Source organism: Rhinolophus hipposideros (assembly GCF_964194185.1).
Source record: "Rhinolophus hipposideros genome assembly, chromosome: 13".
NCBI classification, from domain to species: domain Eukaryota; kingdom Metazoa; phylum Chordata; class Mammalia; order Chiroptera; family Rhinolophidae; genus Rhinolophus; species Rhinolophus hipposideros.
The window spans coordinates 59,280,791-59,305,141 of record NC_138059.1 but is presented as its reverse complement, the minus strand read 5'-3'; the positions used below and the strand labels follow the sequence as shown (position 1 = coordinate 59,305,141).

The following is a 24,351-nucleotide window of genomic DNA, read 5'->3' as shown; positions in this document are numbered from 1 at the left end:
CTTGGAGGGCCTGGGCTGGGCGCCCCAGCCTAGTTCCCGGTGACCCAAAGTGACATCGATATAACAGTAGAAAGGGAAGATCCGAGGACGCGGAGACCACCCCGTGCCCACCCACTTGTTTCCAGAGGCTCCACCGAGCGGGCGTGTCCGTCGCGGAGTCGCGCGTGGCAGAACGGGGCTGAACCACGTGGCGGGCGTGAACACTCACCCCCGGGAGCCACGCCCATCCGCGCGCGCCCGGACTTGATTTCCCAGAGGCCCCTGCGGGAGCCCCGCCCGCCGACGCCCCAGGGCGCCCCGCCGCGGTCGGCGGCCGCCCCGCGGAGCTTTCGTGCGCGATGGCGAGCGCGGGCCGCCTGCTGTGCGCGCTGGGCCTGCTGCTGTGCGGGGCGGCGAACCCCGGGCTGTTCGCGTCCCTGGTCTCCAACTCCAGGAAGCCCATCATCGGTAAGGAGGCGGGCGGGGCGCGGGGGCTCCGGCGGGCGCCTCCAGCCTGGGAAACACCCACCTGCAAGGGTAGGACGGCTGCCGTCCTGTATCGTGGAAGAGCCGAGCCCAGGCGCTGTTTGGCTCGAGCTGAAATATAGCTAAGACCTCAGTGGTTTCCTCAACTGGGAGGGAGGAGGGAGCGTTGTGAAGAGTCCTGCGCGTTTTCTTCTCGGTACACAGCCAGGGATTTCTACTAATGAAACAAAGTCTGTACATGCGTTATATGCATTAGAATTTCACTGGTGCAGGACGTATTTAAGGATGCAATGCATGTAGTGCACATATACAAATCGAATTGACTAGATAATCAAGAAATTACGGTATACCTTAGACTGTCATTTTCAGCAGCGGAGGGCAGCAGTGCCTCGTGTGATATTAATGTCAGTCTGTTTGGTGTTAAAATGAAGCACGTAATTTTTCGTTTCCAACAAATTTATGTTTTAAAAAAGAAGAAAAACAGTTTGCATTGCCAGGACAGACATTTGAGATAGGGCAGAGGAAGTTACCCAAGAGAAATCAGCATAAATAAATAAATAAATAGCCAAAGTAACGTGTCGGACAATTAAGATTGGTTTTATTTCAGTTAAAGCACTATGCCATTTATATTATTTTTTTTTCCCATGAAGAGGAGCGCTATGTTTTGTAACTAATACAAAGTCGATGAATATTTTTTCTGTATATAGTGGTAGTGTCTCATTTTTAAATGAGTTGCGTATCAGTATTTGGAAATTGGAATGCCTTATTTTATAGTTATTTAAAATGGTGGTTAGATTCTCCAAGGAGAATTAACTTGAAATACACTTCTGTGTAGAGTGTTGGGAATTGTGAGTGCAGGGAGGAGGCCAAAAGGAAAGAGGAAGGGGATTCTTTTCCCTTTTCTAGAAACAGTGGTAGTCCAGGGTCAAATATAGAAAAAGTGGCTATGCTTTGGGTCATCCTGATCAATTTAGACAAAATAGTTAACTGAGCACCTACTATGTACAAAAACATTGAGCTAGGACGTGCAGAGGATTCAAAGACAAGGAAGCCACAAAAGTTATGAGATGGTTTTAAAATATGGGTGAAATTTTGGTCACATTTTGAAGCCTGGGTGGGACAAGTGAATATGTTTGGGGTAGGCGTGGCAGAAGTTGGTGGAACTTACCTACTCTCTTGTACTTTTCTCCTTTTTGGTACTTTGTGTTCACATGTCCCAGGCCTCCTTTGTGGCACCTCACCCTTGCCTGTCCTGTACTACTCCATTTCCTGTGACACTCCTTCATTCCTTCCCTACTAAATTTCATTTCCCACAATGAAGTTGATTTTGCCTATCCACAAGGACAAAAACAGTCTCACTGAATAAATTTCATCATTTGGTATGTGTTAACGGAGTGCCTGATAAATGCCAGTTATTTTAAGAAGCTGGGACTACAGAAGTGATTGATATAGGCAACGCTGCCCGTCTGGTACTTTATTACAAAGGTAATAAAAGTATTCCAAATGGTGAAGTCATGAATGACGTGGCACAGGTGTACTCTCCAGATAGACATATTTTGATGTGATTCAATGCTGTGCTGCGGCTGAGGTGTCAGTGGTAACAGGCAATCAGAGAGGTAGGTGGAGCAGAACACACAGGGTCCTAGATTGTTTAGGAACCCATTGAAGTTCTTATGCAACGAGGTGCACCCTGCTGATTTGTTATCTTGTTGTTCTCATTTCATATTGCTTTCTTTCCTTAAACAAATTCTTACACAGAACTCTGGTTGCATAGCCTCCTTGCAATGTGACAAGCACGCACCTGACTCAGGGACTTTGCACTTGCTCTTACCTCATCCTGGATCCCTTTTCCCCAAGATATCCGCATATGGTATGTTCTACCTTCTCAGGGAGGTTTTGCCTGGCCACTATATTTAAGAGACTGTCTTCTCCCCTATACATGGTACACCCCCCCACACTCCCAAACACACACTTTTCTTTCCCTGTTTTACTTTTCCTCCTTAGCACTTAGCACCAGCCATCACACTCTATATTTTATCTTTTTATCTTGTTTATTGTTCTCTCTCCTCCTCCTCCCACACACTAGAATGAAAGCTGACAGGACAGGGAGTTTTGTTTGTTTTGTTCACTCAGGTGTCCACAGTACCTACCTAGTTCAGTGCCTGGTATATAGTATGATTTAATAATATACGGAGGGTGCCAAAAAATATACACATTTTAAGAAAGGAAAAAACTGTATTAAAATTGTAATACTCAATATATACCGATAACAAAAGATGAATACAAGTCACATGTATATGTTTTCTTGGTACCCCTGGTATGCTGAGTAAATGAATGAATGAATGAATGAATGCTGATATGATCACATTTCTTTCCAGAGAAACGGTTGGAGTTTAGGGGTTGTTTAAGAGAGAATGTAGAAAGACCTTTTAAGAGGCAAGGAGTGGGCGACCGGATGGCTCAGTTTGTTAGAGCAGGAGCTCTGAACAACAGGGTTGTTGTTCGATTCCCACATTGGCTAATGAGCTGCGCCCTCCACAACTAGATTGAAGACAATGACATGGAGCTGATGGGCCTTGGGGAAAACACAATATTCCCCAATAAAAAAAATTTAAATAAAAGAGGTAAGGAGGCAGGCAAGAAGTTGGTTGCTTGGATTGAGGTAGTGATGTTGGAGAGATATGGATAGGAGATACTTCCATTCTTTTGTTGTCAACGAAACAACATGTCTTTGAGTGTGTATGGGAAGGGAGAGGCCTCCTTCTAGATTTGAGGATTTGTACTCTTGAGATCCATTCTAGGTCTAAGATTGCATGAAGGAGGCTGGTGATAATATAAACCTGGCTTCCAAATGAAAAGGGAGCAGGCTCCTGAAAACTCAGATGAACCTCTACTACTCCTTTCCCGAAGTCTGTGGGGGTACTTGCAGGAGAAGCTTCTTATTTAATTCTGTCTGTTAATTGAATAAGTAAAGTTCAGTTGTCCCCACTTGTCCAAGGTCCCAACTGGATGCCTGAAGCTGTGGTTAGTACCGAATTCTGTATATACTATATTTTTTTCCATACATGTATGCCTATGATAAATCTTAATTTATAAATTAGGCCTAGTAAGAGATAAGCAACAATAACTAATAATAAAATGGAACAGTTATATGTAGCAATATAATTGAGCCCATGCTGTCAAAAATCCATGTATAACTTAAGTCGGCTGTCCCCATCTGTGGATTCCCAACTGCAGATTAAAAATACTCTTTTTGATCTGTGGTTGGTTGAATCTGTGAATGGAGGGCTGTGTATTTATTGAAAAAAGTTAGCATATGAGTGGACCTGCACAGTTCAAACCCAGGTTCAGGAGTCAACTGTATGCTTTAATAAAAGTTATGTGAATATTCTCTCCCTTCCCCTCCCCTTCCCTCCTCCTCTCCTTCCTACCCTCTCCTTCTCTCTCCCTCCCTAAAAATATCTCATTGAATTCTTCACCTTTTCACATAAGAAAGCATTTCACAGCTTCTCTTTGGCATATATGAATTGCCAGCATCACTACTCTTCTGTTTGGGAGCCATTGTGAGGTAAAATAAGGTTTACTTGAACACAAACACTGTGATATCACCTACAGTCGATCTGATAACCGAGTTGGCTACTAAGTGACTGATGGTCAGGGAGCGTCTACTAATGGTAGTGGAGACACTGGATGAAGGGATGGATTGATGTCTGTGGTGGGACGGAGCCGGACAACTTGAGATTTTATCATGCTACTCAGAACAGTGTGCAATTTAAAACTTATGAATTTTTTATTTCTGGAATTTTCCATGTAATGTTTTTAGGTGCAGATGACCATGGGTAACCAAAAACTCAGAAAGTGAAACTACGGATAAAGGGGTCTACTATTGTGATATTTTTAATGGGATGTGTTTCAGTTTCTCAGCAGGAAAAAAAGAAATTGCTTGAAACTAAAACTTTTTTTTTTTTTTGTAATTTAGGAATATTAATGCAAAATTGCCTTAGTAATGAAATGAAAAACCTGGGGAAATATTATATTGCTGCATCCTATGTAAAGTATCTGGAGTCTGCAGGTGCAAGAGTTGTACCAATAAGGTATGATTGAATATTTTTTTGCACTGGATAAATAAAAATTACTGTTTTTAATTGTACTACAAGGCTACAGTAATCAAAACAGCATGGTACTGGCATAAAAACAGACACATAGATCAATGGAACTCAAGAATAGAGAGCCCAGAAATAAATCCATGCCTATATAGTCATTTAATCTATGACAATGGAAGCAAGAATTTACAGTGGGATAAAGATAGTCTCCTCAATAAATGGTGCTGGGAAACCTGGACAGGAACGTGCAAAAAAATGAAGCTGGACCACCTCCTTACATCATATATAAGAATAAATTCAAAATGGATTAAAGACTTAAATGCAAGATCTGAAACCATAAAACTCCTAGAAGAAAATATAGGAAGAAAGTTTACAGACATTACCTGGAGTAAGATTTTTACCGATGTATCCCCTTGGGCAAGGGAAGTAAGAAAGAAAATAAACATGTGGGATTACATCAAACTAAAAAGTTTTTTCACAGCAAAGGAAACCATCAATAAGACAAAAGGGAGTCTACTGAATGGGAGAAGATACTTGCCAATGCTGTATCTGATAAGGGATTAATATCCAAAATTTATAAAAAACTCACTCAGCTCAACTCCAAAGAAACAAACAACCCAATTAAAAAATGGGCAGAGGACATGAAGAGACATTTTTCTAAAGAGGACATACAGATGGCAAACAGACATATGAAGAAATGCTCAACCTCACTAACCATCAGAGAAATGCAAATAAAAACCACCATGAGATACCACCTCACCCCAGTCAAAATGGCTATCATCAATAAATCAACAAACAACAAGTGCTGGCGCGGATGTGGAGAAAAGGGAACGCTTGTGCACTGTTGGTGGGATTGCAGATTGGTGCAGCCACTATGGAAAACAGTATGGAGGTATCTCAAAAATCTGAAAATGGAACTACCTTATGATCCAGCAATTCCACTCCTAGGTATCTATCCGGAGAAATCCAAAACTCTAATTCAAAAAAATTTATGCACTCCTATGTTTATTGCAGCACTATACACAATAGCCAAGACATGGAAACAACCGAAATGCCCATCGGTAGATGACTGTATTAAGAAACGGTGGTACATTTATACAATGGAGTATTACGCAGCCATAAAGAAGAAAGAAATCTTACCATTTGCAACAACATGGACGGACCTAGAGAACATTATGCTAAGTGAAACAAGTCAGAGAAAGACAAATACCATATGATCTCACTCATATGTGGAATCTAAAGAAAAGAATAAATGAATGAACTAATCAGAAACAGTCTCGGAGACATAGAGGAAAACTGAGGATTGCTAGATAAGAGGGGGTGGGTGGGGATAAAGGGGATGGGGGGTGGGGATAAGAGGGAAAGTGAGGGGATTAGAAAGCACAATCGGTAACCACAAGATGGCCACAGGGATATGAAAGTCAACTTGGGGAATGTAATCAATAATGTTGTAAAGATTTTTGTAGGGTATCCGATGGACACTTGTCTCATTAGGGAGACCACCTCAGGGATGATGTAGATGCCTGATCACTGCACTGTACACCTGAAGCTGAAGCTGAACAATAATGAATGTCAACTACAAGTTTATATACACATATAGTTACAAGAAGTGGAGTTCAGCATTAGGAATAGAGAGTGGAAATGTAATGGCTGTGTGCGATGTCAGAGGGATAGTGGTTGGGGGCGGGGGGGTTATCACTGTGTGAGGGATATAAATGATAAATGTCTAACTATTACATTGTTTTGTATACCTGAAACTAATAAAAAAAGTTAAATAAATAAATAAATAAAATTAACTCAAGAAGAGGTAGAAAATATAAACAACCCAAAAATCTTAGGAGAAATATAAAAACTTGTTTTTTAAATTAAATTATTTTTTAAAAATTGCTGTTTTAAATTTAAAATTATCTTTTATCTCTAAAATTGATGCTTTCTCTTTTATGATTGCATTATTTGAATGCAGTAACATTGGACGTGATTTTTGCCACAAATCTGATGCTTAAATCTCTCACTAAATTGTTTAAAGTATGAAGTTATGTGTATCTATAATGTCATTAGAGGTTTGCCATATGCGTTAAATAGAGAATGAAGTGATAGTCTCCGTTACTCCAGAAAAGGTGGTCCTCATCAGACATGAAAGTAATGGAGTAAAAGAATCTACAACTTAACCAACTTTATCTGTAATATTAGGATAAGGCTACACTTAGGGAATGAAGGAGATTTTTAGAAGATGACTTATGAAATACCTTCACACTCTACTTTGAAAGTTTGTAAATGACTAAAGCAGCAGTGTTGCTTCAGTATTAATTGCATGTATTGTAGTTTTTAAAAAGCTGCATTATTTTTGTGATGTAATGGCCTAGAATAGCATGGTTCATGTCATATATTGATTTGGGAAGAATTGAATATTTTTTAACAAACAAAACCTTACAAGCATTCATAATATCATCCAAAATTAGTGTATTTTAGACGCTTCCCGCTCTGCCATCTAATCCATGAGAAGTGATCTCACACACAAAACACAATTATTTGCTCTGGGCAACCTGTTTTTATAAATAATTCTGCATTAAAAAACTGTAACAAAGAAATACTGTTCAAATAGAACATTGATAATCAAAATGCAAATATTATAGCGAATTGTACACAAAATGGTTTTATGTTTAGCTTCCTAAGGGTTTTCTTCTTGCTTTGCTCTTTTACATTGAACTGTCTCCACCCCAAGACAAGCATTTGCTTTTGACATTAGTCTGTAATTCTTTATTAGCAGATCTAAATTTTCAAATGAAATCTTATTTGGAACTCAGATAACAGCAGAGTTTTAGAGCTGAGGAAGAAACTCCAGAGAATCTTCCGAAAAACGTTTCAAAATTGTGATCATGGAAGATTTTTCTACAAGCTGTTCTTTAGGACATCAGTGCTGAGAACATGGATGGGGGGTAGGGCAGGTTCGGAGACGGTTGCAGTGGGTGGGGTGTGAAGTGATCAGAGCTGGGCTTAGAGCAGTGATTGTAGGGTTGGTAGCTCCACTTTCTTTAAAAAAAAAATGAACATGATTTGATGACTCATGGAATTAAAGGCACAGGGAGAAACAGACGAGAATGGTAAACATTTTGAAACTGCGGAAGTTGTGAAACCAAAGACTCAAGAGTATTACTGACAGAGACACTGAAAATGTGACTGTCAGCATGTAGGTTAATTTCCAGCTTGGGTTCCCAAAGTTCATTATAAGTACATTTTAGTTCAGAATTAAAGTCGTATAATCCTATTAAAAAAAACCTGTAATACAGATCAGCTGAATTCCCAGAGTAACCTGCCAAAGATTACCTAATGTAGACTGAGACAGCGGATCACACAGATAATATTGGGCTCGTTTCTGAATTTTGGACGCTGAGAGCCAACTTCTGCAGTTTAGAAGAGAAGAGGAGGAGGAGGGGAGATGTAGGCAAAATTCTGGAACAGGTAAAGAAGTTCGCCTTTGGTCTCCTTCCGCTTTCTTTCTGCTACCTTCTCTCTCAGGTGCCAGGTGCTTTCAGGTTATTGTCAGTTCCCACCGTGGGACTGGTGGAACCCACGGAGCGTCCTTCTGAGAGGTAGCACGTGACCTTCTGAGAGCCCACCCCGTGGGCTGCTTTTGGTTTAAAAACGTGTGTCATTCACACAACATTTTACACTGTTTTTAAACATTTACAAATCAGAAGGCTTCATAAACATCTGAATTTCTGGCTGCTGCTTCTTCTGTTTTTTAAAAGACAATTATCTGGAGCTGATTTTAAATGGAATAAGTGCTGGCAATAGTGCATGTCACTCCTTTTCATGCTGTGTCATTTGTCACCATTACCCGGCTTAAGCTGTTTTCTTTTGGTTAAAGAGAGAGTGAACTATTTCACGTGCCCTATTGAGAGGATCTTTCGCTTTAGGGAAGTCTGACAACATGCACATAACATCTGCATTCACAGCATGTGACCTGGCCTGTTTTCCCTGCCAGGTGTGTGAGGCTCTTGAGTTTGTGAACCCCCACCTCCAAGCATTCAACAATTAAGGCTCCTAATAGTGATAGGCAGGTGCCAAAAATATAGTCATAGACAGTGTGGGAGCCATTTATATAGAATTAATGAAATGAAACTGGCCTGCGTGGCTAGCTGGCAGGGGTCCCTGGAGTGCAGCTGAATGATCTCAATCCATCTGTTTCCCGATGGTGGTGGTTGCCCATCCTGGTTTAAATATTCATGGGGAAGATTCTGGGTCCTTACTGGTTCCCTTTTTGTTGGCACAATCTGGGGAGATTGAACTGGCAGAATACTGAGAACGGGTGGGATCACATTTTGTCTCTCTCTTGCTTCCCAAGTCAGGGTTACCTGCCCATTTATCCTCCACGTGAGAATGGTCGGTACGATTGCAATATCATGCCCTGCTTTGTGGCTCTCTGCCAGAAGGATTATTATGAACGTGCAAACAGACCTGAGCTTGTAAAGCTCATTTGGATTTAGAGGGGAGCCCAGAGGGCTTTGCTGGCCAAGCACAGCCAAATTCTGGGCATCATAGGTGTCTGCTTAGTAGTAAGGGAGGTGTTCTCACTCCCCTAAGACTTTTTCCTAGGGCAGAAGTGGACTGTAGTTGACATTTGATTATTAACTTGCTGCTTTTGTGGCAGGTTGAGAGGGCGTTATGCCTTGTTACTCTTTTACAGAACCAGAAGACTGCTAAATGTAGGAAAGTTCTTGTAGGAATTTCACGTACATCATGCTCCCTTCCCTTGTTCTTGCATTTCTTTGCATTTTTGGAAGAGCAAACCCATCTTACTGTGACTTAATTAAAGGTCGTAGCCAATTGTCACAGGTTAATGCCATCATTTTTCTCTGGAGAAGGGGATCAAATCGTCAGTAACATGGTGATTGTTAGGAGGCCCTCACAGGATGTCTGATGACGGTGCCTCAAAATAAGGACCTGGGCCAATCAGGCCAGTCTGCAGTGATCTGTGTGTGGTCGCCCCACCATCTGAACCCTTCAGACTTTTGAATACATTGTAGTCCCCAGGCCTTTGCAATTGGTGGTGGGGGTGGGAGGAAGCAGGGATGTGGCGCTTACATGTATAATTTTTATCTGCCAAAGCTGCCTGCAGTTGAGATAGGCATGTTACTAAATCTATTTAGACTTGACATAAAAACGACTGATTGGCTAGCAGAGAAATTACTGGTGCCCAAATGTCACATTTTTTTAAAATAATTTTTTTATTTTTCGGTTACAGTTGACATACAGTATTATATTAGTTTCAGATATACAACATAGTTGATTAAACATTTATATAATTTAGGAAGTGATCACCCTGATAAGTCTAGTACCCATTTGACACCATGCAGTTATTACAATATAATTGACTATAATCCCTATGCTGTACTTTACATCCCTGTGACTATTTTTATAACTGCCAATTTGTATTTCTTAATCCCTTCCCCCTTTTCACTCATTCCCTCAACCCCCTCTCCTATCTGGCAACCATCAGTTTGTTCTCTGTATCTCCATATCTCATGGTTTTTCATGTTTTGCATATTAGCCACACTTTACAATATTATATTAGACCACAGAAAAACATGTTTACTTGTCTGATTATAAAACAAAGATATAATTATGTGGTTTTCATGTAATTTGAAAAATACCTCTAGGAAAGTAGAGAGTTAATACTGTCTCGTATTTAAGAATTATTTTTCATATGGCTTTTTAAAATTAATGTGGTTACTTCATTTAGAGGCTCACTATTTTCTTAGGTTTTGGAAGCCGATGTTTTGTAACTATTTTTCTTGTTTTCAGGCTTGATCTTAAAAATGAAGACTATGAAAAGCTTTTCCAATCTCTTAATGGGTAAGTTGGCAGCATTGGCTTGATACAATGTATGAGGTATATGTAGTCTGCTTTTGCAAAGAAGTCCATATAAATATTCTGTGTGTTTCTGTGTAACTGTCTTATAGTGGTATAACAGTTTTATAGTTCTGATATAGGAATTATTTTATTGAGAGATGAAAGAGTCCTGCAGAGAAGAGAAAGCCGGTTAAGAAATAAATGCTACACATTAGACATGTAAATTTTTAAAAATGTGTAACATATTTTTTGTTCTTTTAATGCATGTCTTAAATGTTTGGAAGCCACTGGGAATGGCATGGTGTATTGCTTGCCTAGGGGATTTGTAAGTCCTAAATTTGAGGATATTAATCGGTTCTCTTTCAGAAGGTAATTTGATAGAACTTGGAAAAAGGATATCTATTCTCTGGCATCATCACAAAAGATATGATTCGTTAACTCACAGAAAAGAGCTTTTAATCATGTGAAAAAATGTTCAACATTACTCATAATTAAAGAAAAGCTAATTGTAACAATTAAAAACCATTTTCTAACTATCAAGTTGGCAGAGACAAGAAAATTTGCTACTACTCTATGGTGACAGTGTGAGGAAACAGTTATTCTTATACTTTATTTATGAGATTGTAAGTTGTATAGTCTTTTGGGGGCAGTTTTCCAATACCTGTTGACATTTAAAATGCCCGTTGATCCAGGAAATCCTTTGGAAGGAATTTTATTTTACAAATGTATTTCCCCCCAAGTGAAGACTTAGGCCCAAACATATGCATTGTATAGTTTGAAATCCACCCACACCCCAATTTAAAATCCACTCATTAGTCTATCAGTTGGGTAAATAAAATAGACTATCTGCATATGATAGAATATTATGTATGCTGCTCAGGTTAAAAATTAGGATGTCTATAGATGCTGCTTTGGCTCCCTGTTGTTAACCTGAACAATGTAATATTGTTATACAGAAAAAAAGCAAGGCACATAATAGTATGTATAGTATAGTCCCATTTACTTTGGTTTTTAAGGTAGGGGTGAGGAGATACGCATAATAACATATCTATCAGGTCAACACAACAGATTTTAATGGTAGTTCTTTCTGATTGGGAGTGGAGTGAAGGGAGTCTATTTTACTGTAAAGCTTTTATAAAAAGAGCATTTTTTTCCTTTTTAAAGCTGTGTTCATTCATCACAATTTTTGTGTTCAAAATAATCGTTTGCCTTCAGTTCAATTTGGTTTAGTAAATATTTACTATAAAAATCAGTTTAATTTAGTAAAACATTTAAAATGTCCATTATGTGCAGTTTTCTTTGGCAAGGACAAAGATAAAATCGTCGAGGCTAGAATATATGGTAGAACTTCAAAATCTAACTAGATGATGAGCAGTGCTCTAATGCAACTAGTGAAATACCTTTATTGAGCCCTGGGAAGACCCCATACTGTTCTGTGGGGTTGCACAGCGGTGCAGAGGCAGAGCTTGGCTTTAAAGGAGTTTGCAAACAGGGAGGGACACTCAAGTTGTTATGAAAGGACTTTGGGGTTAAATGTACAAAATTTGATCAGAGGCAGCTTCTTAAATGCTGAAAAGGGAGAATTGCTAATGAGTCTTCATTAAGCCACTTTTTTTAAAAGATTTTTTTTTTTTATTGGGGAAGGGGTACAGGACTTTAGTGGGGAACAGTGTGTACTTCCAGGGCTTTTATCCAAGTCAAGTTGTCCTTTCAATCTTAGTTGTGGAGGCACCATTCAGCTTCAAGTTGTTGTCCTTTCAGGGTGTCGAACTGGCAACCTTGTGGTTGAGAGGATGCACTCCAACCAACTGAGCAGCAGCTCAGCTCAAGGTGCTGTGTTCAATCTTAGTTGCAGGAAGCCTTTGGAGTTAGGAGCGTGGCGCTCTAACCACCTGAGCTACCGGGCGAGACCCATTAAGCCACTTTTAATTGTAGGGTTTTCTACATGGTGTTGTGGCAGCTGTTCTACTCAGAGTTTATATGTTTTTTACTAGACTGTGATCTAACTAACAGTGAAAATTACTTCTATTTGACTCTCCAGGCTAATACTGACCCTGGCTCATACAGGATGCAGAATATATTGAATGAATAACAATCTCAAAAGTGATTATTTTACATATCTCAAATTCATATTTAAGTATTTTCAAAAATTTGATACATTTAATCTTTTATAATCTCTTTGGAGTATCCTTACTTATTCCAAGACCTGTTATAATGTTTAAAATTTGAAAAGTTAACATAAAAACATAGTAAATGTTTTTCTATATATCACCTTTATGGGTAGAGTAAAATAAAATCAGACATTTGTGACTCCCTCCTTTTTATCCCCTAGACTCTTTCTAGAATTGCAATTGTGTTCTTTTTCAAAATTTCTTAATCCCATACTTATTTCTGAAGAGATCTCAGGGTGATAATAAATAATTAATTCTCATGGATATTTAATTCTTGCCAACATATATGTTTATGAGCAGTTTGTTCTTCATGGTTAAAAGAAAATTCTTTATGACCGAAAACTGACTTATAATTATGGACCTGCAATTGGTTTTGGCATCATGAATTACCTTAATTTAAATTTAGCTATACTTGGAATTTTATCTCTACTTGATTTCTAACTCTGTGTACTTTATTTCCTTACCTTGTTTGTTTACCTTTAATTTATCATTATCGGTACTAAATTTCAAAAATAAACTTGTTTATCAAAGAAATTTGGGAAAGCATATGTGCAAAAGTATTCTTTACCTGCTGTAATTTACAAACGAATGGGATTATAAATATTTCATATTTTCTTTTTGCCGTAGTTTTCTCATTTTCTGTAATGATCTTACTGCTTATGTAATAAGGAAAAAGTTGTTTTAAAATAAAAAGATTGTGTACTTTCTGTGGGGAAGGGGTTGAAATGCACTGTATTTGATGTTGTTTCAGGGTCCTGTATCCTGGAGGAAGTGCTAGCATCACGGATTCAGGTTATGCCAAGGTGGCCAAAATATTTTACAAGCTTGCCCGACAGGTAACGATCAATTGTTTCTTATTATTGCAGATCGGTTTTTTGTAATTTTCAATGGGGATAATTCCTTTTTCAAGCATATGGTAATACTTTCTTCACAATTGACCTAGCCTCATCACCCCTTTATCTTTTGAGGTGCCTGCTTGTGGGCACCTGGTAGTGGCTCTTGCCTGTCTTCTGTATGCTTTCTTTAATTCTGGGCACCCAGGAGTCTTCGGAACTCTGCTGACTGGCCCTCTCTCCTCGTGCTCACTCGTATGAACCAGATCCTTATGGTTCCGATTATAGACCGGGCATTGTTCGTGTGTTATATTATTTATTCTCATCTCCCCTTGAAAACTGCTCTTGGTCCCAACTCATTCCATCATATTTGATGTTTCTTCACAGTTAACTTCACGTTCAGTTACTGACAAGAGTTGCTTGCCTCCTTTGTAATGTCTCACTTTGGGCTTGCCTTCACATCCTATCTCAGACCCTTACTATTCCTCCCTTGAACTATTAACAGTGATTTTCTAATTAATCTCGCTGGAACTAGTATCTCCCCCCTCCCCCCAATATTTCCCTGAAGAACTGCTTTTAGTGTATGAGATACTTGTTTGAAAACGTTTAATGGCTAGGCTAAATAACGTGCAGTCTTTTATAGTCTTTGGGTGAAGGCATATAGTGTGTTCACCTTTCCCAGCCTTTCCTTATGCAAGTAATTGAAGCCAGGTTGGTATTTCCAGCACATACTCTGTCTTCCTACTTTTAAATCTGGTGAGTCTGTTTCTACTCCAACCCAGTTTACATCTTAGCCATCTTTCAAAGGCTGAGGTGTTGTTTTTCTGGTAAGGTTTCTCGGCTGACTCCAGCTGCAGTGACATCTCACTCCCTCTTAACTTTTGGGGAGTTTTGTTGTAGAATTGTTCAAACATTTATTTACCTCCAACTCTGTAATATGACAGGGTCCATGTCCTAAAGGGGCTTATATTTCAGAAAACAGAGTATCTTGAAGTTAGCTAGCTGTTCATGTCTCATTAGATTTCATGGTTCTGACACTTTTTGAGGTGTTCCTCGTTTCATATTATATGGTTTCATGTACTTTGTACATGCTTAGTGGATATGGTTTTTTAAAAACTAGTGAACGTAATTGAAATTTTACAATGAGTGATTTAAAATGCAATTGGGAAATATATATGAACATTAAAAATTAGTCATTCTTTTCCATCTAGAGACTCATGTAACTAACTTATTAAATTTAAAAAAAAGGAACCATGTAACCCATAATACCTAAAGATTTATTTAAAAACTATATGTAATCAGCTGCTTGAAGATATAAAAACTAGAAAAAAGCTTAGCAACCTTGAACTTTTTATTTAGCTCTAGGGTCTCCCCTATAGGGGTCTGCCAAACCCTCCTTGAAGCAGCCCTGGGAAGTGACCAGTCTGTTAGATCTATTCAGTTCCTCTCTGCTCTGCTGTGTGTAGGTTCACAGGAAATAAAAGATGTGGTCCAAGGAAGCGGGAACTTAACCTTTAGTTGAGAAATTATATTTGGTACATAGTGAAACAGAAAACAGTTAAACCCTCTTTCGTGTTTATTATAAACAAATGCAGTAAGACCCTTCACCTTAACGTATACAATTCTAACATCTAAAAATAAAACTTGCCAGACCTGTATGTAAAGTATTAAAATCCTACTTTGGGATAGAACGTACAGGGATTAATGTAATTCTGTATTTTTCTCAGTGAGGAACAGAAACCTCCACGCCTCCCAACAATTTCCTCATTTAAAATGAACTACTGTTACATCATATTTTACAGTCTATACACGAAAGCTGCTTTTAGAAAAGTTGCAAAACTAATTTTTGTAACTATCCATGCATATGGGTTTAATCCAGAAAACTCAGTCACTAGAATACATTTTCCCTGGTCATGCTAGCTGTTGGGACTCCCTTTGGAGAAACCCAGTACATTGGCACTTTGTTACTTGACAGCTTTTACTCTACGAAAATCTATTTTATTTTTGCTTAGCCTTTTCCTTACTGATTATTCCTTTTCTCCCAGATCATGGCTTTCAGCTGCTTCAAATCTGATTCGCTGAAGGTGGTGCAGCTATTAGTATAAATTCTGAGACAGTGGAGAAAGGAGTGTATTCAAAATCAGACAATTATCCAAAGTGACAAAATTTATAGAAGACATAAAAATAGGCATTTGTCTAGCATTGTCTTTGATATTTATAGTCTCTAATTATTATTACTTGTGTTGTTTGGTAGGTGACTGGCAGATGTCAGTCTCTTTCCCAGAACAGCGGAGGTTGGATAGTTTCGGTGATTAAAACTGAATTATTATGTGGAAGCTTGGCCTGAAGAGAGATTAAGTGATAGCCTACTTATGGAAACGTGGCAAATTCTTTGGAAATCCATGCATAACACAAGCGGCTGCCTTGTAATGACAAACCAAACGTATAATGTTTGTTCTGAAAAGTTTTCATAAGCTTAGTTTTCTTTTTCAAAGAGTTTTGATGATGGAGACCATTTTCCTGTGTGGGGCACATGCCTTGGATTTGAAGAGCTTTCATATCTGATCAGTGGAGAGCTCTTATTAACTAACACAAACACTAATGGAATTACAATGCCGCTGAACTTCACTGGAGGTAAGACTTACCTTTTTGAACCTTTAGAAAATATTAACTGGGCAGGATTGTAAGTAGCAAATGTCAAAGTCAAAATGCTCATAACATTTATTAATTTTAAAATTATTTACACAGGCTGAAGATGTGAGTGATAACTTTTGTACTCAAGTTGTGAAGATGGCTTAAGGAAGTTTGAATTTTCATAACTCATTGCTTCTAGCGATAATGAGGACCAGGCATGATGAAGAAACTCTAACATGGGACCTACTTTTGAGTCCTAGCTTTGTCACTTTTGCCTTGGAGAATCATTTAAGCTCTCTCAGTTTAGTTTCCTGATTTGTAAAAGGATTTACCTCTTAGGGTTGTTTGTGAGGATTAAATAAGATGATATTTTCCAGGTCCTGGGCTAAGCACACAACTCTCATAAATGTTAGCTGTTATTATTAGAGGACAGCATTTTCCCCTTGGCTGTGCACTGTTGCAACCCCAGTTGGGGTGTACTGAATATCGGTTCTGGCACGAACCATCTAGAGTTAGTGCAGACTCCACAGTTAAAGGGTATCCTCTCATCTAGACTGCCCTTACTTCAGACACCAGCCTCAATTCATGTTCCCAGGCCACTCATACTTCTGACCAACTGCCCACACATTTGGGGATTCCCAAGAACCCCCTTAGGTTCTATAATTCACTACAGTGACTCACAGAGCTCAGGAAAGTGCTGTGTTTACAGTAACAGAGTTACTATAGAGGATACACATAGGATGAGGTGTGGGGCAGAGCTTACATGTCCTCTCCCTTTGGGTCAGGAGACATCACCTCCCTGGCACATCAATATGAAGCTCCAGAGAGGTTCAGTGTCCAGAATTTTTATTGGGGTTTCATTATGAAGGCATGATTGATGAAATCATTGGCTCTGTGACCAGAACTCAGTTTCTGGTCCCCTTCCCATCCCTTAGGTTGACTTGGCTCAGAGTCCTGAGCTCCTCTAATCCTGTGGTCGGTCTTTCTGATGACCAGCTTCATTCTGAAGCTATCTAGGAGTCCACTCTGAGTCACCTCATTAGTATCACAAAGATACTCTTATCATTCAGGAAATTCCAAGGGTTTTAGAAGCTCCCTGTCAGGAACCCAGGACAAAACCAGACAAATTCTTTATTATGTCACTCAGTAAAGAATGATTCTTATAGGTTACTTGTTATCTGAATCCTCAGAATTGAATGCTATCCACTATTCCTGTTCTCATAAGGATTTTGGATGGAAAGGAATAGTAGTTGTACATAAAATGTTCTGTAGTTTTCAAAGCTCTTTCTCACATTATCTCACTTTATCATTGCGAGAACTCTGTGGGAAGTATACGTATTAGACCAGTCAATTTTGGTTGTATGTGGTAAAAAACCTAGTCTATACAAAAAAAGAAATGGATTCCACTGAAGTGAGGTACTTTCATTATCTGAGGCACTGGGATTCTGATGGAAGCCATTAGCATCTTTAACGAGAGGCCTCATTTAGGGACAGCTGGCATTGGGGCCTTGAACACCGTCAGGAATTTTTTTATCCCTTTGCTGATATTTGAGTCTACCGGTATGTGTCGGACTCCAGAGCCTTCAGTGAGGTATATTGCTCTTTTTGATCTATTTACTGAGTAGAAATTTCTTGGCCTGGTTGATGTTCTTTTCTACTTTGTTGGTATTTTTAACCTTTTAAGTCCCAGATACCATTGAAAACATGTTGAAAGCTCTGGATCCTTTCCTGGGAAAACAAATATATAGACGTGTGGAAAATTTTACCTGGTTTTCAGTGCTATTTAGAGAACTCATGGTTCTCTAGCTTCCTCTGTGGTTAGTCCGCTATTTATCATATCAGAAGAATTTGTTATTCACGTTAAAATTCTAGAAGAAAAGTGCGTAAATGTGAAGCATATTTGAATTTGTATGTTAAACTCATTTTGTGCTAGACTGGAATATTTCTGTTGGAAATAATATGTTTTGCTTAGTGATCTTGATTGTCTTAATAATGGCCTCTCTTTGGCTGTAGATCAGTGACTCCAGTGGATTTTATTTTTTCTCTGTTTAAATTATTTTTTGTCTACTTAAATTATGTCAGTTCCATCAAAGAGCAGAATGTTCCAGAATTTTCCTGCTGAATTGCTGCAATCATTGGCAGTAGAACCTCTGACTGCAAATTTCCACAAGTGGAGCCTCTCCGTGATGGTATCACATTAATTACATAATGAAATTAATGCATTTGGATTCATTACAGGAGTAATAATTTTGCTTTACTTTTATACTCTAGAACTTTACAATGAATGAAAAGTTAAAGGAGTTTTTCAGTGTTATAAGTACAAATACAGATGGCAAGATTGAGTTCATTTCAACAATGGAAGGTATGTATCACTGCACATGTACACTTTTTCACATATTTTGTTTACATTAATTACTTTTGATTTTTAGTTTTCTTTCTTAAGAATAAAGTCATGTTAACTTTGGGGCCTGAGTGTGGAAGTTAGGGCACTTCTGGAGAAAGGAAACGTGTTTTGTCCATGTTCCAAATCAGTTGTGGTTTATCTTGGTCGTCTTCTAGAATGGGGTGGTGAGGATGGGGAGTAAAGAGCAGGGGAGAGTGGATGAAGAAGTAAACGGAGAAAGTGGCTTCTCTTTCTACCAGTACTGCAGATTAAGTACCTTGACGGGTTCTCCTCCAGACAACCACAAAAGATGTAGCTGACATACAGAAAAACACCTTCCTGAGTACATTGGTGAAGAGGCAAGAAATTAAGGATACTCATGTTCAAAACTCCACGGGTTAAGTGGAGTATTTAGGTAGGGCCACTTGGAAGGAGGTGGTCGAGTGTTTCTCCCAGAATCTGGAAGGCAGAGGGCACCGATTGTCTCTACTGGGTTTCCAACCAAGGACCTCTCCTGTGTTAGGCGAGCATGATGACCACTACATCAGGGAAACCCTGAAGTGGAGTTTTTAAACCAGCATTGTTATTAAGTAAGGAAACTTGAAGCAAAGCTCAGGACCCCCAGACATGGAGAGGACCCCTGGAGCAGGACCTGAAGGCTACACCCTCAAGGAATCCTGCCTGCAGAAGTGCAAAGAGGAATGCCCATCTTGAACTTTGGCAGTGAGGGAATGGGGGTGATAAAGAAGCCTTGAGCATTCACAGTGATGGGCTAGTCCAGGGTGGCCTGCATTGTACTCACTGGGAAGTTCGATGAATCGTAAGTTAAACATGTTGTTTAAAGTTGTCAGACTGAGAGTGCTCCCACAGGCATAGCAGAAGCAAGGGTAAATAATTGTCTCTGGAGGAACTTACACTTATCACAGACTTCAAGGAATTTCCACATCATGAGGTTTTCAGGAAAACAAGCCGTTCCTAGCCAGAAAATCACGAATGCACAAGGAAACAAGACACCATGAATGACAACTTGTAGAAACAATAGGCAGGCGTTGGTGAGGCTGATACGTGCTCCCCGAGAGGCTAGAGTTCTGGATGGAGAGGACTCAACTGGAGTAAAGTGGAAGTAGCTCGGGTTATTCAGAAATTAGCCATATCACTGGCTCGCTTGTGAGGGGAGGTCAAACAGCTAAGGGTTTAGCAAAAACATCCAGAGAATTCGGGGGAAGGTCAAGCAAAACAGTCTGAAGTGAACTTATCATCTTTAACCATTTCCCTTCCTATATCTTTTACTTCAGTCAGTAGCATTGCCATTCGCCAAATCATCCAAAGTTAGAGACCTGGAAGCTCTCTTTGACTTCCTGCCCTCATTCTCCACATCTAAAAAACTCGTGCCAATTTCTGCATCCCAAATCCTTGGATATGTGACCTCCTCTTTATCCGGCCTACCCCTGTCCTACCTCAGCATTACCCACTTTGCTCCTGGATTGTCAGGGTAGCCCCTAACTCTTCTACAAATCACTTTCCTCCCAGCTGCTGCTGATCCCTCTGAAATACCTACTGATCTGATCGTGTTGCTTGAGGAAAACCCTGCAGTGGCTGTTCAGCATTTAGAGAATTGAGTCTAGATTTACCAGATTATTTACTCCATGATCTTTGTGCCTGTGTTGCTAACCTGTATTCCCGCGTACCCTGTGGTGTACACACAGCCCTCCACGTAGCAATATTTCTTGCCACTGTCCTTTTCCTTATGTTCTTTCTTCTGAAAAGCTTCCCTTCCTCACCACTCCCTTCTCCTGATGAACTCTTAGCTCTCCTTGAAGGTTCAGGTCAGTGGTCACCGCCTAGAGGCCGTCCCCCCTTTATCCTTTCTCTCCACATCATCACTGCTCCCCCTTCCTGTTTGCTCTGTGCTACCTTGGAATGTCTGTTTTTGTATTTATTTGCTTATGTTATTCTTTCTTCCCGCCGAGACTCAGAACTCACCGAGAGCTGGAACTGTATCTTATTTTTCTTTGTATTTCCTTTGTATTTTGTATTTATGTAAACCTCAATAGATGTTGAGTGAATGGCTAATTACTATTTAAATGAAAGAGTATTGGGTCGGAAGTTAGGAAATCATTTCCATGTTGGTTCTGCTCTTGAAGAACCAACCAGTCATACCAATCTTATTTGGAAATTCTGTCATCCGAAAATTTTCTGACACCTGCTAGATTGGAATATTTGAGATGCTCTGTTATTTACATATTTTCTTTTCACTTTTCACACTTTAGTTCTAAATTAGTGACGCTGAGCATGAGTTCTACAGTTGTCAGAAGCCTACATTGATCTTTTAGTAATGCAGTTTACTAAAGAAGAGTGAATCTTACTTGTTTCTCAATGTTAGTGTATATATATATATATCCATCCATCCATTCGTCTATCCATCTATTCCATAAATCCTTGTAACAATTTATCACGTAAGGCATTTCTTATTCCAAATAATACTTTTTTGTGTCTCAAAGGAATATGATAGAACATCTCCTTTCAATTAACTATCTGTAACAGTTAATTTTCTAGTCATCCGACCTGTGGGTCTTCTTCTAGTAGCCTCAAGTGTGGTCCCAGACAAGAGAGAAAGGAAGTGCAGTCACAGGGAGGTAGGGCGGTAAGGAAGGACAGAGTGACGAGAGCTGTTTGCTGGTCATTTATTTCCTCCTGTGAACCCCAAGAAAGCTAGGATAAGATATGGTTCCTTCTTGTGACATGATCTCTAGTGGCAGGACCTCATGGGATGTGAGAGGACAGTGCTCTTTCTCCTAGATATCGCTCCTTTCAGCTGATTCTCTTCATTTCTTCAAGCACTTTCCCATGGTAGTCATAGTTATGATTTCAAAAGAAAAATAATAGAGGGAAGTTTTTGTTTTTTTACAATTAAAATGAGGAAAGGAATATGTGAAGAAAGGACTATATACATGTGTGTATATATATATATGTATATATATGTATATATATGTATATATATATATATATATTTTTTTTTTTAGAAGGTAAATGTTACCCATGTTCATTTTTTAAAAAATTATGGAATTTTTAAGACATATAAAAGTTGAGAGAGTAATATAATGATCCCCCAGGAACCGATGTCTAAGCTTCAACAACTATCAACATGTATGTGGTCATTCTTGTTTCATATCTACTTTCTCCCCATACTAGACTGTTTTTTGAAGTAAATCTTAGGGATTATATCATTTTTATATATAAAGATATTTAAGAAGTCTAAAAAAATAATTAAACTATTACCAAAAATCTTTCAGACCAAATTTCAACTTTTAAAAACTAGTTTAAAAATTGGCACCATGAAGTTAACTGTTCCATAGACTGAGAGAGAGACACAGTTTAGGCTGAGACAAACTGCCTTACATAAAAGGGCACCCAAAACACTGGCATAGTTCATTCTCCTCTGAATATGTCATTATGGGACATATGGGAGGGGTTGCAAACATGGTATGAAACAGTGGGAAAGAGACCCATCATGGAAGAAATGTGTGTCACTAATCTAGTGTGACTTGACTTGAACTGGGATATATTCAGAGGCTCAACTATTTTACTCTAATCTGATTATCTAGTAATGGGAATTATACATATTACAAATCATAAAAGTGTTGAAAATGAGTGAAATACTGTATTGTGAATTTTCACATTGTGAACTGAAATTATTTTGTGTTAGAGAATGCGCATAGTTTTACTTAGTCTGACATAGTGAATTAATAATGTTTTACATAGGACGTAAAGCATAGTTCGTAAGTAACATCATAGATCATTCTTACTACTTATTACTTAACTAGTTTGTGTTCTTCATGCAGGATACAAGTATCCAATATATGGAGTCCAGTGGCATCCAGAGAAGGCTCCTTATGAGTGGGGGAGATTCGAGGGCATTTCCCATGCACCCACCGCTGTGAAAGCTGCATTTTATTTAGCAGAGTTCTTTGTTTCTGAAGGTAATATGTGGGTATACATTTTATCTCGCTATTAGTGTAGTTTTGAAGGAAATTGCCCTCATCTGAACTTTTATATACTCCTGCTCTGTAAATGTTCTGTAAGTTTGACTTAAAAAAAAAAAATCAAATCATATGAAAGCCATGAAATTGAGGTATTAGGCATTCAAATAAAACCAGGACAGTATTGTATACTCGATGGTGGGCTGAATTCTTGAACAACAGCATAAAGATTGTTGAATTCTATTTTTCTTTTCTTTCTTGAATACTTTTTAAAAGATTCTCCCCTATTACTCTTCTTTCTAGTAATGATGCTTTAATTATAACATTCTCTGAGAATTAGATGTTATTTTTCCAAGACAGTTATATACATTGAATATATACATAGCAGTCTGATTTTAAGGCTGCCTATCTGTAGTTGTTGGCACATTGGAGAAAGTTAATAAGTTTTGCCTGCTTTTTCATGATGAAAATACAGACATTTTCATGCTATGTTATGTTTGTGTATAGTATTGAGAATTTGATTGTAGATGATTATGTTTCAGTTGAGTGATTCTGGGATAAGACAGAGCCACAAACACAAACTCAGAAGGGTGGGGCACCCTCTGGCGAGGCGTGGCCGTTGAAAACTTCAGGGAGCCTCGATGGCATCTCTCTCTAAGCTTGGCCTAAGTTTTTATCAACCCTCCTGCCCACAGTGGCAAGTAAAGTACTTCCGCCCACTTTCACTCTGGTTTAGAATTATGGTCAGTTGAATGGGTAGTTTCATGACAAAAATCCCAAATCCAAAAAAACACACAAAGTTCTCCCATGTGTAGTATTCGTCCGAAGAAACATTTATGTTGTGTGAGGAGGAGTAAATGAGAACAGCGATTCGCAGAGCAAAGTTGACTGTAGTATTATCACTTGGCGGGCTCTTGGTCTTTATTTTTCACTATCTTCCTTTCTAAACATGCCGTAAAAGCCTATATTTACTTTATTTTGACTTTAGGATAAAGTCTAAGCCTTCATCTCCTCACACCCAAACTTGAGTCATTCCAAGTTCTCTGAGCCTCTGATTTTTTCATATTTCTGCCTTATCTGTGGGAACCACATCACTGCTCCATCTGCCTCAGCTTTGCCTGTTTCTCCATCTTGTTTACTCTTGAAGCAGCTCATCGAAGATAAACCATACAATATACGATTCTGTGTGGTTACTGGACTAGACGTCTCGAGCGTCAGGACTTTGCCCTGTTCATGTTTCATCCCCAGGCTCTGCATCAAATCTTATATGCAGTGGGCACCTAGTAAGTGTTTGAATGAATGGTGGGGGGGCGAGTCCCACATGGGACCTGGTTCAGGGCAAACACAGCTGCTGTGTCAGTCAGTCGTGACTCAATCAGGGCTGCTTTACTTGCGGGAAATTCGGCTAGGAAAGCTCCTTTTCGGTGGCACTTTCCTGATTAATAATACTGATTATAGGAAGAAATATTATAAAGTAGCCTTTGGAAAATTTTATCCCATGTTTTTAAAGACTCACACTTTTTCTTGCAGCTCGGAGAAACAATCATCACTTTGAATCTGATGTTGAAGAAGATGAAGCATTGATTTATCAGTTCCGTCCTGTTTTTACTGGAAATATTTCTAACTTTCAGCAAAGTTATATATTTAATTGAAAGCCTTCGATATGTTAACAGGAATTTCGAATAATTCCATGATTAAACTGTTACAATAACTTGCTACTCATGAGAATAATAGAAAGCCCCAGAGATTCCTTTTTTTATAATCTCACTGGCTCAAATTCTTCATTCAGTATATTTGAGTATATCACATTTGATAATTAATCAATGAGGCAGATAAATAATTCTAGTGTATTTCATGGAAAAGCTTTTATCTCAAGATTAGAAAAAAATAAATGTTTTGAAAATACAAATGTTTTGTCTGATTGATTCC

At 38.8% G+C, this 24,351-nt stretch overlaps 1 protein-coding gene across 5 annotated transcripts; it reads left to right on the top strand.

The window, feature by feature from the left end:
- Positions 1 to 259: 259 nt before the first annotated feature.
- On the top strand, positions 260 to 24,328 carry GGH (gamma-glutamyl hydrolase). 5 transcript variants are annotated; one of them, XR_013994763.1, is made up of 10 exons: positions 260 to 447; positions 4,445 to 4,559; positions 10,374 to 10,424; positions 13,344 to 13,428; positions 15,921 to 16,059; positions 18,142 to 18,248; positions 18,331 to 18,421; positions 22,285 to 22,422; positions 23,573 to 23,705; positions 23,953 to 24,321. XR_013994763.1 is itself a non-coding variant. In XM_081070609.1 (9 exons), the coding sequence occupies exons 1-9, from the start codon at positions 339 to 341 to the stop codon at positions 24,072 to 24,074; spliced, it is 957 nt and encodes a 318-aa protein (XP_080926735.1). In that variant the 5' UTR covers positions 280 to 338; the 3' UTR covers positions 24,075 to 24,328. The 5 variants fall into 5 exon arrangements, 3 of the variants coding, with proteins under 3 accessions (XP_080926735.1, XP_080926736.1, XP_080926737.1); XR_013994764.1 differs by having other exon boundaries at positions 280 to 447; positions 23,570 to 23,705; XM_081070609.1 differs by lacking the exon at positions 23,573 to 23,705 and having other exon boundaries at positions 280 to 447; positions 23,953 to 24,328.
- The last annotated feature ends 23 nt before the right edge of the window (positions 24,329 to 24,351 follow it).

Bases quoted from the DNA above. Each gene is read 5' to 3' on its own strand.
- GGH (XM_081070609.1), top strand. From the start codon at position 339: ATGGCGAGCGCGGGCCGCCTGCTGTGCGCGCTGGGCCTGCTGCTGTGC. The intron at 4,560-10,373 runs GTATGATTGAAT...TCTTGTTTTCAG, and splicing joins GCAAGAGTTGTACCAATAAG to GCTTGATCTTAAAAATGAAG. The intron at 13,429-15,920 runs GTAACGATCAAT...TCTTTTTCAAAG, and splicing joins TTTACAAGCTTGCCCGACAG to AGTTTTGATGATGGAGACCA.